This window comes from Bison bison, unplaced genomic scaffold (assembly GCF_000754665.1).
Source record: "Bison bison bison isolate TAMUID 2011002044 unplaced genomic scaffold, Bison_UMD1.0 scf7180017864043, whole genome shotgun sequence".
NCBI lineage: Eukaryota > Metazoa > Chordata > Mammalia > Artiodactyla > Bovidae > Bison > Bison bison.
In genome coordinates this window covers 8867522-8879958 of record NW_011494615.1, presented here as the reverse complement: position 1 = coordinate 8879958, position 12437 = coordinate 8867522, and the positions used below count along the sequence as shown (strand labels likewise).

The 12437-nt window shown below is 46.2% G+C and overlaps 1 protein-coding gene across 1 annotated transcript in view; it reads right to left on the bottom strand.

Annotated features, from left to right (window-relative positions):
* The window catches only part of OSBPL10 (oxysterol binding protein-like 10), a 344792-nt gene that overhangs the window by 80944 nt on the left and 251411 nt on the right, over positions 1-12437 (bottom strand). The window contains exon 5 of the mRNA XM_010835557.1: positions 6478-6688. Coding sequence (XP_010833859.1) covers positions 6478-6688 — 211 coding nt within the window. The remainder of the gene's footprint in view (positions 1-6477; positions 6689-12437) is intronic.

Below are 12437 nucleotides of genomic sequence, written 5' to 3'. Positions count from 1 at the left end.
AGAAAGAAAGCTACAGAAGATTTAACCACGGGCTTAAAGCTTTGACTGTGGGACTGTCTGACTCTGCGCTTGGCCTCAGCTTACCCCTTGCTGGAGCGCTGGAGGCTGCAGTACCCACACCAGTGCTGTGATGCCTCTGCCCAGACAGAGGCCAGTGACAGGGGAGGCACTGGAAGGCCCCCCACTGTTCCTGTAACACAGTGAACTCCCGCCTCTGGGGTGCAGTCAATCTGAGAGGGCTTTCCCCAAGTAAGACTGACATTTACAAGCGTGGGGGAAAACATAGGGTGTATTTACGATGAAGAGCTGGTATGGTAGGATCTGACGGCTTTCTTTATGGAGGAAGTGCCAATCAATCTGTTTTGACCGCTGTAAAAAAATAAATAAAACTACCCATCTGAAATATTCTGCAATGGTAGTATTTCCAAATATGCTGCTTACTGAAGGGATCATCACATTTTTATCTTGACTTTTAATCACAAAATAAGGGAAGGTGACTTAAATGGGACGCACTGCCACCAGAAGCACTGGGTGTCAGGAGAGAAAGATGGATAGAGAAAGAGAAAAGATAGACATTGTAGGGGCAGAGGGAAAAAAGGGGTCTGAGTGGGGAAAAGGGATGAAAGTTGAGAATCTGAAGTTGTTTCTGGGAAAAAGTGAAGCAGAACAGAAGGAAGAAGTCAACAAGTGGGAAAAGCCCAGAAAGGCCCCTACAATAGTCTCACCAGGACTTTCCTGATGGTCCAGTGGTGCCGGGGGCCAGCATATTGCATATTGAGTGCATATTGCATATTGAGTGCAGCACTTTCCACAGCATCATCTTTCAGGATCTGGAATAGCTCAACTGGAATTCTACCACTGCCGGGAGCCAGCGTGAGGAACTCCGCCCATGACAAAGGTCATGAGGAAGGAGGCTCGGCATACGCAAAGGCGGGATCGAGCCTCAGGAGTCCCCCTGGAAATTCTCGAGCATCTACCCTCAAACCAGAGTCTGCCTACTTTCTGCTTTGTGCTCTCACCTACACCTCTGACTTCACAGGGGGGCTGTCCCCGACTACTTCTCTCTGAAAAAAGTTAGCTTACAGCTCCAGTTAATAATTCCTGGTTGTGACAGTGTTTCAACCTACAAACTCCTTTGGAAGTCCTCTAGCCTGCCTGAATAGGTTTTTCCGGCCACATGTTGGCTCAGAGCCTCCCAACTGTGAGAGGCAGGAGATGTTCTAAACTGTCTAAACACAGATTCCTTTGAGTAGTTAAAAGATTGGTTAGAAATTGTATTGGTGAAGGGTTTTTCGCTTATTGAGCCAATGTTTGCTGCTAAGTCTCCATACTCCTTACCTACTGTGTCCTTGGTAGTGTATTGATTGATATAATGGGTGTATAGAAATGTAAGTAGTAGCCTCAATGTTTGTAACCTTGGACCCTTGAGTTAAGTCTTTTCTTGATTGAGCCCACCTCACCTTTGCCCTATAGGAATGCAGCTTTGTCCAATGCTTTTTGGAGGCTGGCCCCTGACTTTAGAATAATCACCTTTAGAGAAAAATAAGTTTCTTAAAATGTTAACAGGCCTCCTGGCCAGAAGATGATGCAAATCACCTGAACTTTTGCATATGATAAGTTTGCAGGAAGAAAGCCTGGCTTGCTGCATGACTCTACCCCTTCCCCCATTATCCTCTATGCATAACTTAAGGTATAAAAACTACTTTGGAAAATAAAGTGCGGGCCTTGTTCACCGAAACTTGGTCTCCCCATGTCGCTTTCTCTCTCACTCTGGCTGAGTCTCCATCTGGAGCACGGAACCCACCATGCTTACTAATTATGCCTGGGCTTCTAAGATCCGACCGGGGAGGCCTCAGTGTCTCCTCTCCTTCGGGAGAACGGAAGGACGCCTGCGGCCTACATAAGTGGTGCAAACTTCTTGTCTTGAAGTTTTATTGGTCTCCCGCGTAAACCAAGCTACTCAGCCTCTTTTCTCCACTGAATTTCCTCACTGAGCTATCCTCATTCTATTACTGTTTATATTTTTGATAAATATTTAAATAAATAGGTCGCCTATGCCGTCTCTCCTTCGAATACCCTGGATCAGCCAGGGCTGGACCCCGGCACAGTGGTTAAGACTCCACACTTCCCACACAGGAGGCCTGAGTTCAAGCCCTGATGAGGGAACTGGACCCCACATGCTGTGTGGCGCGGCCAAAAGGAAAAAGTCTCATCTATTTGACCCTTTTGGCCAAAACCCCCAAATAGCAGGAACCAATGCAACTGGCTTATTAACCGACAATCCTTATAAATCTTAAAAGAGAATGAAACAGTTACTGGAAGGGCAAGTTAAGAAGTGCATATTAAATTCTGCTCCGGTTCCCCTCTCTTCAATTACATGTGTCTTGGTCTCTAGCCCTGATTCATGTCCAAGGGCATGAGCATTATCCATGCAGATTCCTCTGCCACCCCACTCCAGCAGCTCTAACCCCAGCGTTCTCTCCCAGCATGTCCTGCACCCACCATAGGGTGGTAGCCAGCTCTCACAGTGCACAGGAACATGCTGGTCTGATCACAGGTGTCTGTGCTACCTTTGAATCATGTTCCCTTATCAGATAAGGAACTCCCCAGAAGCACAGGCAGCAGACTGCTCTGCCCCCCTAGACCACTTTAAGGTCTGGAATCCCACTCCAGCACAGACTCCCAAGCAGCCCAGCCATCTCCAGCTCTGGTGCAGCCCTGACTTGTCACATCACGGAAAATCAGAGGCACATATCTGGACTCAGGAAACCAGATGCCCACCTGCCCCATCCCATCACACATCTGCCTCTATCAAAATGCTGGAGAAGATTCAGTCACCAGGACAGAGGAGAACTGGGGAACATAAGCCTGGACCAAGAAGCCACGTTCCTTTATAAATTTTAGCTACAAACCTCTCCATAAACAGAAGTTAGATGAAGCATTTCAGCCCTGAATTATCTCAGAGGTAACATCGGAGACAGGACCCGAGCCTGAAATGTGTAGGTGGGCACAGAGGAGAGCTCAAGTAATTCTCCACCTTGGTCCAGTCACTCTGTTTGAAATGAAATTGAGGTCAGGGAGCAACATCTGCAGACAAAGGCTCTAGAGCCACCAGGTTCCCCAGAAGATGCAACAAGAAGCTACAGAAGATGCTGAGAGATCACAGATTGGTTTTGATTCCAAAGAGGGGCAGAAAGAAAAAAAAAAAAAATCAGTGCAGAAGGGATCAGAAAGCAAAGAGATTTCATGAACAGTGCCTACAGATATCGGCTGTGCCGCACGATCTGCGCCCCACCCCTCACCCCCTGCCCCTTGAAATTCTAGAGCAGGGGTCCCCAACTTCCAAAATCTAATGCCTGATGATCTGAGGTGGAGCTGATAATAATAAAAAAAAAAGTACAGAATAAATGTAATGTGCTTGAATCATCCGGAAACCATCCCCCAACTTCCGGTCCATGGAAAAAGTGTCTTTCACAAAGCCGGTTCCTGGTGCCCAAAAGGCTGGGGACCACTGCTCTGGAGGAAAGCCTGATAGAGGTTCGCTTTAATGAGATTTTTATTTCCATCAACCCAGTCTGGCACTCCTTGGATATAACCATTAAGTTTTTATCAGCAGGAGTCAGGCTGCTACAGTCCCTATCAACCCAAAGAACCCTGAGGTTCTTAACAAATGCATTTTGAGATGACACTCCTGGGGTCGCCAGGTTCTTCCATTCCATTAGCTTGAGATCCTGGAATTCTGTTTTAACTGCAGGCAACTATGATGCTTTGGATGAGGATGTAATTCCACCTTTTTTCCCCTAAATGTGCTGGCACAGATTTAAAAGACACGTGCAGAATGTTTTAAAATGCAAAGGGCTGTGTTATATGGAATGTAACTTTGGAAAGGGTTAGGAAGACAAAGAAACAGAATAACCTTTATGATGCTTCATGTTCTACTCTCCAACCTTCAGCCAAGTTCCCCGGTAAAAATGGCTAAAAGGAAGGGTGGATGGACAACGGAGTCAGGTCCCGGAAGGGACAGGACGACCACTCCCCCCAGGAGGCAGCAGGGTGGGTGGGGCAGTGTCCACGACATTGCGTGGTCTCCTGCGTCCCCCCCAGACAGTCCCCATTTCAACCTCTCACCACATCTGAAATTCGACCTCAAGCTTTGTCCTTCCAGCCCTTAAAAACCCCAGAGAAAGAATGAAAATCTGGAACGAAAATTCGAAATTTACTAGAAAGTCACCCTGAAGAAAAAGATAAGGCATGAATTTCAGGCACAAGAAAATGGTTCAAGTTTCTTAGCCACCCCTTCTTGGAATGAGCCCATTTGTTCGCAGAGCCTAGATGCAGGTTCTGGTGCAAGAAGAGTTCTAGGAACTTTGAGAAGCACCCAGTCTAATGCTGAGGTGTGCCCAATGCCTAAAGCAGTCACTGAGGCTCAAACCAGACCAGGGAAAGTCGCAATTTTCAAGTAGAGAAGAAAAAAGCAAGGAGAAGAAGCACAGGGAGTGCCTTCACTCTGCACCTGGACACACACGCCTCTCCCAAGCCCAGATCTGGCACCTGAATGTTTTTTCTTTCGTTACAGAAGACACGGGTAGAGTCAAAGGGAAACTTCCGTAAAGTCGGGACTTCCCTGGTGCTCAGTGATTAAGAATCTGCCTGCCTACACAGGGGACATGGGTTCAGTCCTTGGTCAGGGAAGGTGACAATGCCATGGGGCAACTAAGTCTGTGTGCCACAACTATTGAGCCTGTACTCTACAGCGGGGGAGCCACAACTACCGAAGCCCGTGTGCCCTAGAGCCAGTTCTCCACAACGAGAGAAGCCCCCGCAACGAGAAGTGCAGGCACCGCAACTAGAGAGTAACCCCTGCTCATCACAACTAGAAAAAACCCACATGTAGCAACGAAGACCCAGTGCAGGCAAAAATATAAACAAATACAATTTTAAAAAAATTTAGTAAGGTCTGCAAATTAGGAAGAGGACTGTATTTATGTTAATTTCTTGATTTGGACCATTGTACTGTTATTACAGAGAAGAGTGCCCTTTTTTTAAGGAAATTCACACTGAGGTATAGGGAAGTAAAGATACATATTGTCGGCAACTTACTCTTTAGTGGCTAGAATATTATAATAGGCTTATACATACAGAGAATATGGGGCAAACATCGTAATAGCATTTGGAGAATTTGGAGATTGATGAGAATTTTTCATACTATTCTTGTAACTTTTTTAGAAGTCTCAAACTATTTCCCAAACAATAAAGAAAAACTACAAATACCTGCCCTAAGAAAATGAAGATGTGAGCAGGACAGTGTCCCCAGTTCCAGTTTGGGGAATCCAGAGTCTACTGGGTGGTCCGTTCTGGTTTGAACAAAGGACCCCAGGCACCTGCCACAGTGGGCAGAGCCCACCCCTGGACTTTGCGGTACCAGGGTGGCTTCGGGCAGGTCATTTAACTGCTCTGAGCCTCAGCTCACCCACATGATGGGCATAATGATACACACTTTGTGAAGATTTGTAAAATGTGTAGCAAAAGGTAGACACTGATAGAATCAGAGCTTAGTAAATGATGGTGAGTACTACAGAAGAAACTCACCGCCCCCCCACCACAGCTGCCTCTGGGAAACCAACATCACCCCTTAATCTTGGTGACAGAGGAGAGCAGTGGGGACCTGGAGGAAATGTGAAATATAGACCATTCATCATAACTTGGCTTGGCTTCCCATCACCTGAATTGCCTCATTCTTCGTTAATTAACTGAATCCTGGGCAACAAAGCTCAGTGAGGCTTCAGTGCATCTCTTCTAATGCTTTATAATTCTCTATGACATGACCTATCTCAAGCCATTTTCACCTTTATCATTTAATTTAATCTTCCCTAATATTTTTTCATCTGCTTATCGATGAAACCTCCCTTCAAAAGGACTGGAGCCTCTTCAGGGAGTTTATTATTATCTCGAACTTCTTGATAAACAACTAGAAATGCATCTGTTATGTATCCCAGAGAAAATCTCACACCAGGCCCTGAGGAGACAGCAAAGAGGAGGGCATGGTGGTCCGGGGCAGAGAGCAGGAGGCAAGGCGGCTGCTCATCATGGGAGGGTGTGGAGGACACGCCCCACAGGCACAGTTAGAAAGAGCAGACCAGACGCTGCAGAGCAACGGACCTTGCAAACACAGCACTGAGTGCAAAATTCACAAACAGAAGGCAACGGAGAATTGAGTGCTAGCAAGTTTCAAAGGAGTTCTACAGCATTCATGAAAACGTTAAATTGTTGACAGGATGGCACACTGCTAATAGGCAAAATGAAAAAAATATAGACAGCCCAAGCGAGGTGGAGAAAGGGTAAACGGAGAAGCACTTGGATAAAAGGCGAGATGGAGCGATTTAAAGGAAGAAGGTCACAGCGGACAGACAGGCACATGCGCACACCAGACCACGAGCACTCGCAGACCCGGGAGCGCCGCCGCCGGGGAGGTCTTACCCGAGGCTCCCGGCCTGTGGCTGGACTGGCCGGCGTGGTGCAGGCTCTGCTGGAGCAGGCTCAGGCACTCCCCGAGGCAGCTGAGGGTGGCAGCGGAGGTAGCTTTCAGGAGCAGTAGGTCCTGGTCCAAGGCAGTGAGGGGACCAGACCCCGGGAGAGACTCGATGGCATGCACCAGGTTCTTCTGCTGCCCCTCCACCTGGGTCATCATCTGCGGAAAAGGGAGACAGCCAGAGGTGAGAGTCGGAAGGCCTCACTTCCACCGTCCGGGAGCCAGCGCTTAAGCCATGGGAGTGGATCAAAGTCTGGTGCAGCTGTTTACAATAGCCAGGACATGGAAGCAACCTAGATGCCATCAGCAGATGAATGGAGAAGAAAGCTGTGGTACATATACACAATGGAGTATTACTCAGCTATTAAAAAAATACATTTGAATCAGTTCTAATGAGGTGGATGAAACCGGAGCCTATTATACAGAGTGAAGTCAGTCAGAAAGAAAAACACCAATACAGTATACTAATGCATATATATGGAATTTAGAAAGATAGTAATGATGACCCTATATGTGAGACAGCAAAAGAGACACAGATGTCAAGAACAGTCTTTTGGACTCTGTGGGAGGAGGCAAAGGTGGGATGATTTGAAAGAATAGCATTGAAACATGTATATTACCATATGTGAAATAGACCACCAGTCCAGGTTTGATGCATGAGACAGGGTGCTCAGGAGCACTGGGATGACCCTAAGGGATGGGATGGGATGGGATGGGGAACGCATGTACACCCATGGCTGATTCATGTCAATGTATGGCAAAAAACACTACAATACTGTAAAGTAATTAGCCTCCAATTAAAATTAATTAATTAATTAAAAGAAAAAAAAGTGTGGTGCAAGACGGCATCACCACCCAGACTACGGTGGCATGAAGATGCAGTCTGAGGATGCTTGGCGCACATCCGTCCTGGGATGCTGCAGGCCTGGGATAAAATCCATTCGGGTCCATCTACCCAGAGGTACTTGGCCTCTGCAGCTCTGCACACAAGAGAATTTTAGAACTTTAGACCTGAAGGGGACCAGCAGGCCATCCAGGTGTATCTTTTACAGATCTTTGGAAGGTAAAAATAAATACACTAAAAGTAGAAGTCTTGTGATCAACTTTAAGGTCCTTGGACCACAGGAAGGTTATCCGAGACAATGGGCACCCCTGGCTTTGTCTCAGAGCAAGGTTAATTCCTTGCTTTGCTTCCATCTCCTGTCCATCCCTAACTCCTTGGTGGTCCTCCTTGAAGTTCAGGAAATAAAAGTGAAATCTGGGGCTAGCATTTGTGGGGGTGAGACCACACACACAGCAAAACCAGTGCCAACCCAGTCTGCCCCTAAAATGCTAGGAGAGCCGTCAACTTCCTTAACACCAGGTGTGTAGGGAGCCAAGAGGAGGAGAAAAACCAGGAGTTCAAGAGCCGGCCCTGCTCCACAGCTAACGCTGTGACAAACCAGTTAACCCCATAGTGGCCTGGCTTCAATTCAAAAGCTACAGACAAGCAGTGTTTCCTTGGACAACTCAAGGAGAAAGGAATCTGAGAACTAGAAAAGGACTTGACTGGTGATCTTGTGAAGTGCATCCTTCTCCTGTTTTTATACCTTATCTTGCTAAACAAGATGATGAGCATAAATTGCATGGCCAGCAAATAAGCAGTCGAGCTGATGTGTGGAGGAGCAAAGGCAGCCCGCCCGAGGTCACAGGTCAGCATTCAAGGTAGGGACCAACTCCTGCTCCCTGGACTCTCACTGTTCTTCAAGCAGCTCCCACAAAAGCCATCCTTACTCTAAAGCAGTTGCTCCTGCTTCGTCACCATCATCCCCAGGAGGATCCTTGTGACCATCATGATGCCACCACCCGGGGAGAAGCCATACCTCTGCAAGGACCGCTGAACCTGGACACAAAACCCATCCCATACTTGGGCTTCTCTTTCTATTTTCTTTTGAAGACAATATCTCCTATTTCCTATCAGTGTAGTCATCGCCTTAAAAACACATAGTTTGCCCATTGCAATCCTACTTAACCAAAATTGGTGCTGTTACTTCAAAAAGATTTTTTTAAATAGTGACATTAAACATATTACATGCTTATCCTCTGGCCATGTAAGTTATTTTCTGCTGATTACAGAGGTTATAGCTAGCCATTCTGGCACCTCAAACAGTACCTGAGGCATAATAGGGACTCAGTAAGAATTCGTTCCTTCTTCAGGTCTTTGCTGAAGAGCTGCCTTCTTGGGAAAGCTTCCTGCACCACATAATTTAAAATCATCGGTACTAGCATGAAAGCAGGAATCATTCTATCTGTGTGATTCACTGATGGATCCCAAGCAACTATCTGTTGAATGAATGAATGAACCCCCAGGGTCCCTTTCGTTTCACTGAGGTGCAAAAGAATCCATTTATGACACAGAGTCTGCAGGAATCATCTCAGTCAATTAGGACAACACAGCTGAAGATTCAGGAAAAATAATAACTCTGCTACCAGTTTAAGTTTGCCAAGAAAATGGTTAAATTTAACCTCAAAAAGATAAAATGTTTACATACTCATTGACAGTCAACTCTATGGAGAACTGCTAACATTTAGGGAGAAGTTGACTTCGAGCTACTTGTCGTAGTCAGCATTTCTGTAAATTCCTACCATAAAAACTTGTCTCCAAAAGTGATGTGTTGAAAGAGAAGAAGAAAATATAACACCAGAATGTAAATCATATGTTCTTGACTATTACAGAGGATGTCATAATGCTTAAGAGAAAAGGTAAGTAAAATGAAGCTATTAACTATGGAATCCACTCATTTTTTAACTTTTATTTTGTCTTGGACTATAACTGATTCACAGTATTGTGGTAGTTTTAGGTGTACTGCAGAATGATTCACTTATGAATCTACACATATATCCATTCTTTTTCAGATTCTTTTCCCATATAGGTCACCACAGAACACTGAACAGGGTTCCCTGTGCGATACAGTAGGTCCTTGGGGATTATCTGTTTTCTAGATAGTAGTTGGAATATACTCATTTTTAATCAACAAAAAGAACTATATTCCAATTATATAGCATAGGATAAATAATTATTTCACAAGCATAAAATATGATGCAAATCTCAGGTAAAAAAGACACAAAATTGTGGACCCCCCTCCCGGTGGTTCAGTGGTTAAGAATCCAATTGCAAGTTCAGGGGACACTGGTTCAATCCCTTGTCAGACAGGACTAAGATCCTACAGGCTGTGGAGCTGCTAAGCTCAAGCACCACAGCTACTGAGCGCTCACTCTAGACCCTTTGAGCCACAGCTACTGAGCCTGAGCATCTCAAGCTCGTGCTCTGCAACAAGAGAAACCACTGCAATGAGAAGCCTGCACACCACAGCTACAGAGTATCCCTCTCGCTGCAACTAGAGAAAGCCCATGTGCAGCAACGAAAACCCAGTACAGCTAAAAGTCAATAAACACAAAGCTGACTCCCCGCATCTCCTACGCTATTACAAGAGAGGCACGCACCCAGAGATGGGCGGCACATACCTACTCTCTGGAAAATATCTGACAGTGTTTATTGAGAGCCTATTGCCAGTGCTAGAGACAAGGATGGCCACCTGGAGGGGACACCAGGACTGGCGGGGGGTGGATTTGTCAGTTACAGTGACTGCAGAACAGCTGGTGCTGAGTGGGAGGGGGCGGGGGTGCCACATGCCCCACAAGTCAGGCCACAGCCCATTCAAGAACTTTCCTGCTCAAAAATGCCAGTAGCACCCCCCTGAGTCACCCTGCGCTAAAGACATGCCAGTGACCAGGCACTGGATGGACTTCAGCATCCTTCTGGTAAACGGAGCACTGAAAGTAAAATGATCCCAGCACAGTGCTCGACATGTTAAGTAGATGCCTAGTGATTCATTTTCTCTCCCTTTTCCATGTGATGTGAAACAGAACTTTAGTCTTCACAGACACAACTGATGCCAACCTTCACCTTCTATTAGCATCATCAGGCTCCAAAAGGAACTGAATGAACTCTGCAAGCAACGCAGGACTGCCAGCCTCACGCTGATGTATCATGGTTATTGCTGCCCAAACATTCCTCAGATTGGGAGGTCCTGAGGAGAACCTCCCATCAGACTTGGGAAGAACAAGTTTTAACCCTTCTCATATCTGATTTTAATGAAGGGCACATTTGAGAAGATGTCACAAAGCTGTATATGCGACACCAAGTCTCTAAGCGGCTCACTCTGACCCGCAGGTTCCCACAACCTCAACACAAGAACGAAGCGTGGTCAGTGACGGCCACCAGCCTTGGAACAGCCTGAACCACGAATTACATGTATTTCAAATCAGGTTTCTGAATGCTTCTTTATTTTATTCTTTGGCTGCTCCATGAGGCATGCAGGATCTTAGTTCCCCAGGTATCAAGCCAGCGCCCCTGCATTGGAAGTGCAGCCTTAAGTCACTGGATCAACCAGGAGGTCCCTAAACACTTCTTCTGAAGCGCAATATGAACCATGCGTGGTGTTTAAAGACCAGGGCAAACAAAAGGCACACGTTTCATTTCTTGCTGGCATTTCATTTCTACAGTCAGGGGCATCACACCTCGTAACATGGGTGCAAACAGGACCCTCGTCAAATTTCAGAGATCTACTCCCTGAACACATCAACTCCGAGGTTCTAAAATAGATTAACCGTAGGTCAAGTCCAATTTCATAGGGAAGCGGAAATTCTATGATCCATTCCTCATGGTGCAAATAATGGCATATGCTCTGCAAAATCAAAGTGTAGGTTAATGCAAAGAAAGTCAGTAGCCGCAGATTGCATTGTTCTCTTTCAGTGAAGCTGAAACCAAAGCTAAAGGCAAAGACCAAACCCCAATGACATCAGCTCAACAAGATGAGATCTAGCTAAAGGAGGACCGGAGAAGCACTGGCTACACTAGCCTCGATCACTTTAGACTGTTCTGACCTGCAAAGCTTGGTGTAGGTTTGGAGGGGAGCCAGAATGGTCCCGTCCTGACAGGTCAGACATCAACAAACACCAGCTCGTCACTCATCCATCCATCGGTAACCAAAGCATCAGCCTCACGCATGGCTTTCTTAACCTAATGTCACCAGAGCTGCCAGCCTTGTTGGCAGAACCTCCTGGGCTCCCAGACAACCCGGGGCCTTCAGCAATTCAATCTGTCCTGCTTGGGAGGAGACCAAACAATTCGATGTCAACCTCGAGGTGGCCTTGCTTTGGCATTTCTCCTCAGCCTGATGGAACCCCAGAGCCCCTGCTAAGTCTTATGTCTGGGTCACGGATCAGTCCTTGACCACCTTAGGGCAATTTTTTTCACTTGGCCAAAATCATCACCCAGGCTTACAAGCCAGGCTCCAAAGACCTTAGAACCCAAACTAACTAACCTACTAACTAGCTTGCCATCTCCATTAACATGGATTTACTATTCAACTACCTTCAGTAGCATTACTTTAGTATTTCAGACTCCCCACCCAGACATGACTCCACAGCTCATTACAGAAGTTTCCTAAAATATCCAGCAACATACAGCATGACCCTAAAACTCACTGCCTGTCTTGCCTCAACATCCTCACCTTGCTGTTTCTGCCAGTCCTGAGCCACTGTTCCTTGATCCCTGTCAAGTCTCTGTTTTGTCAACCAAATTTCTAATTCCCAGATTTTTAAAAAAAATTTCATTGAGTATAGTTGCTTTACAATGCTGTGTTAGTTTCTGCTGTACAGCAAAATGAATCAGCTGTATGCATACATATAGCCCTCTTTTTTTTTTTAGATTTCCTTCCCATGTAGGTCACCACGGAGCACTGAGCAGAGCTCCCCGTGGTGTACAGTACGTTCTCATTAGTTATCTATTCTACACAAGTGTCAGTAGTGTATGCGAATCAGTCCGCATGTCCCAGTTCATCCCATCCCCCTTAACTCTGACACC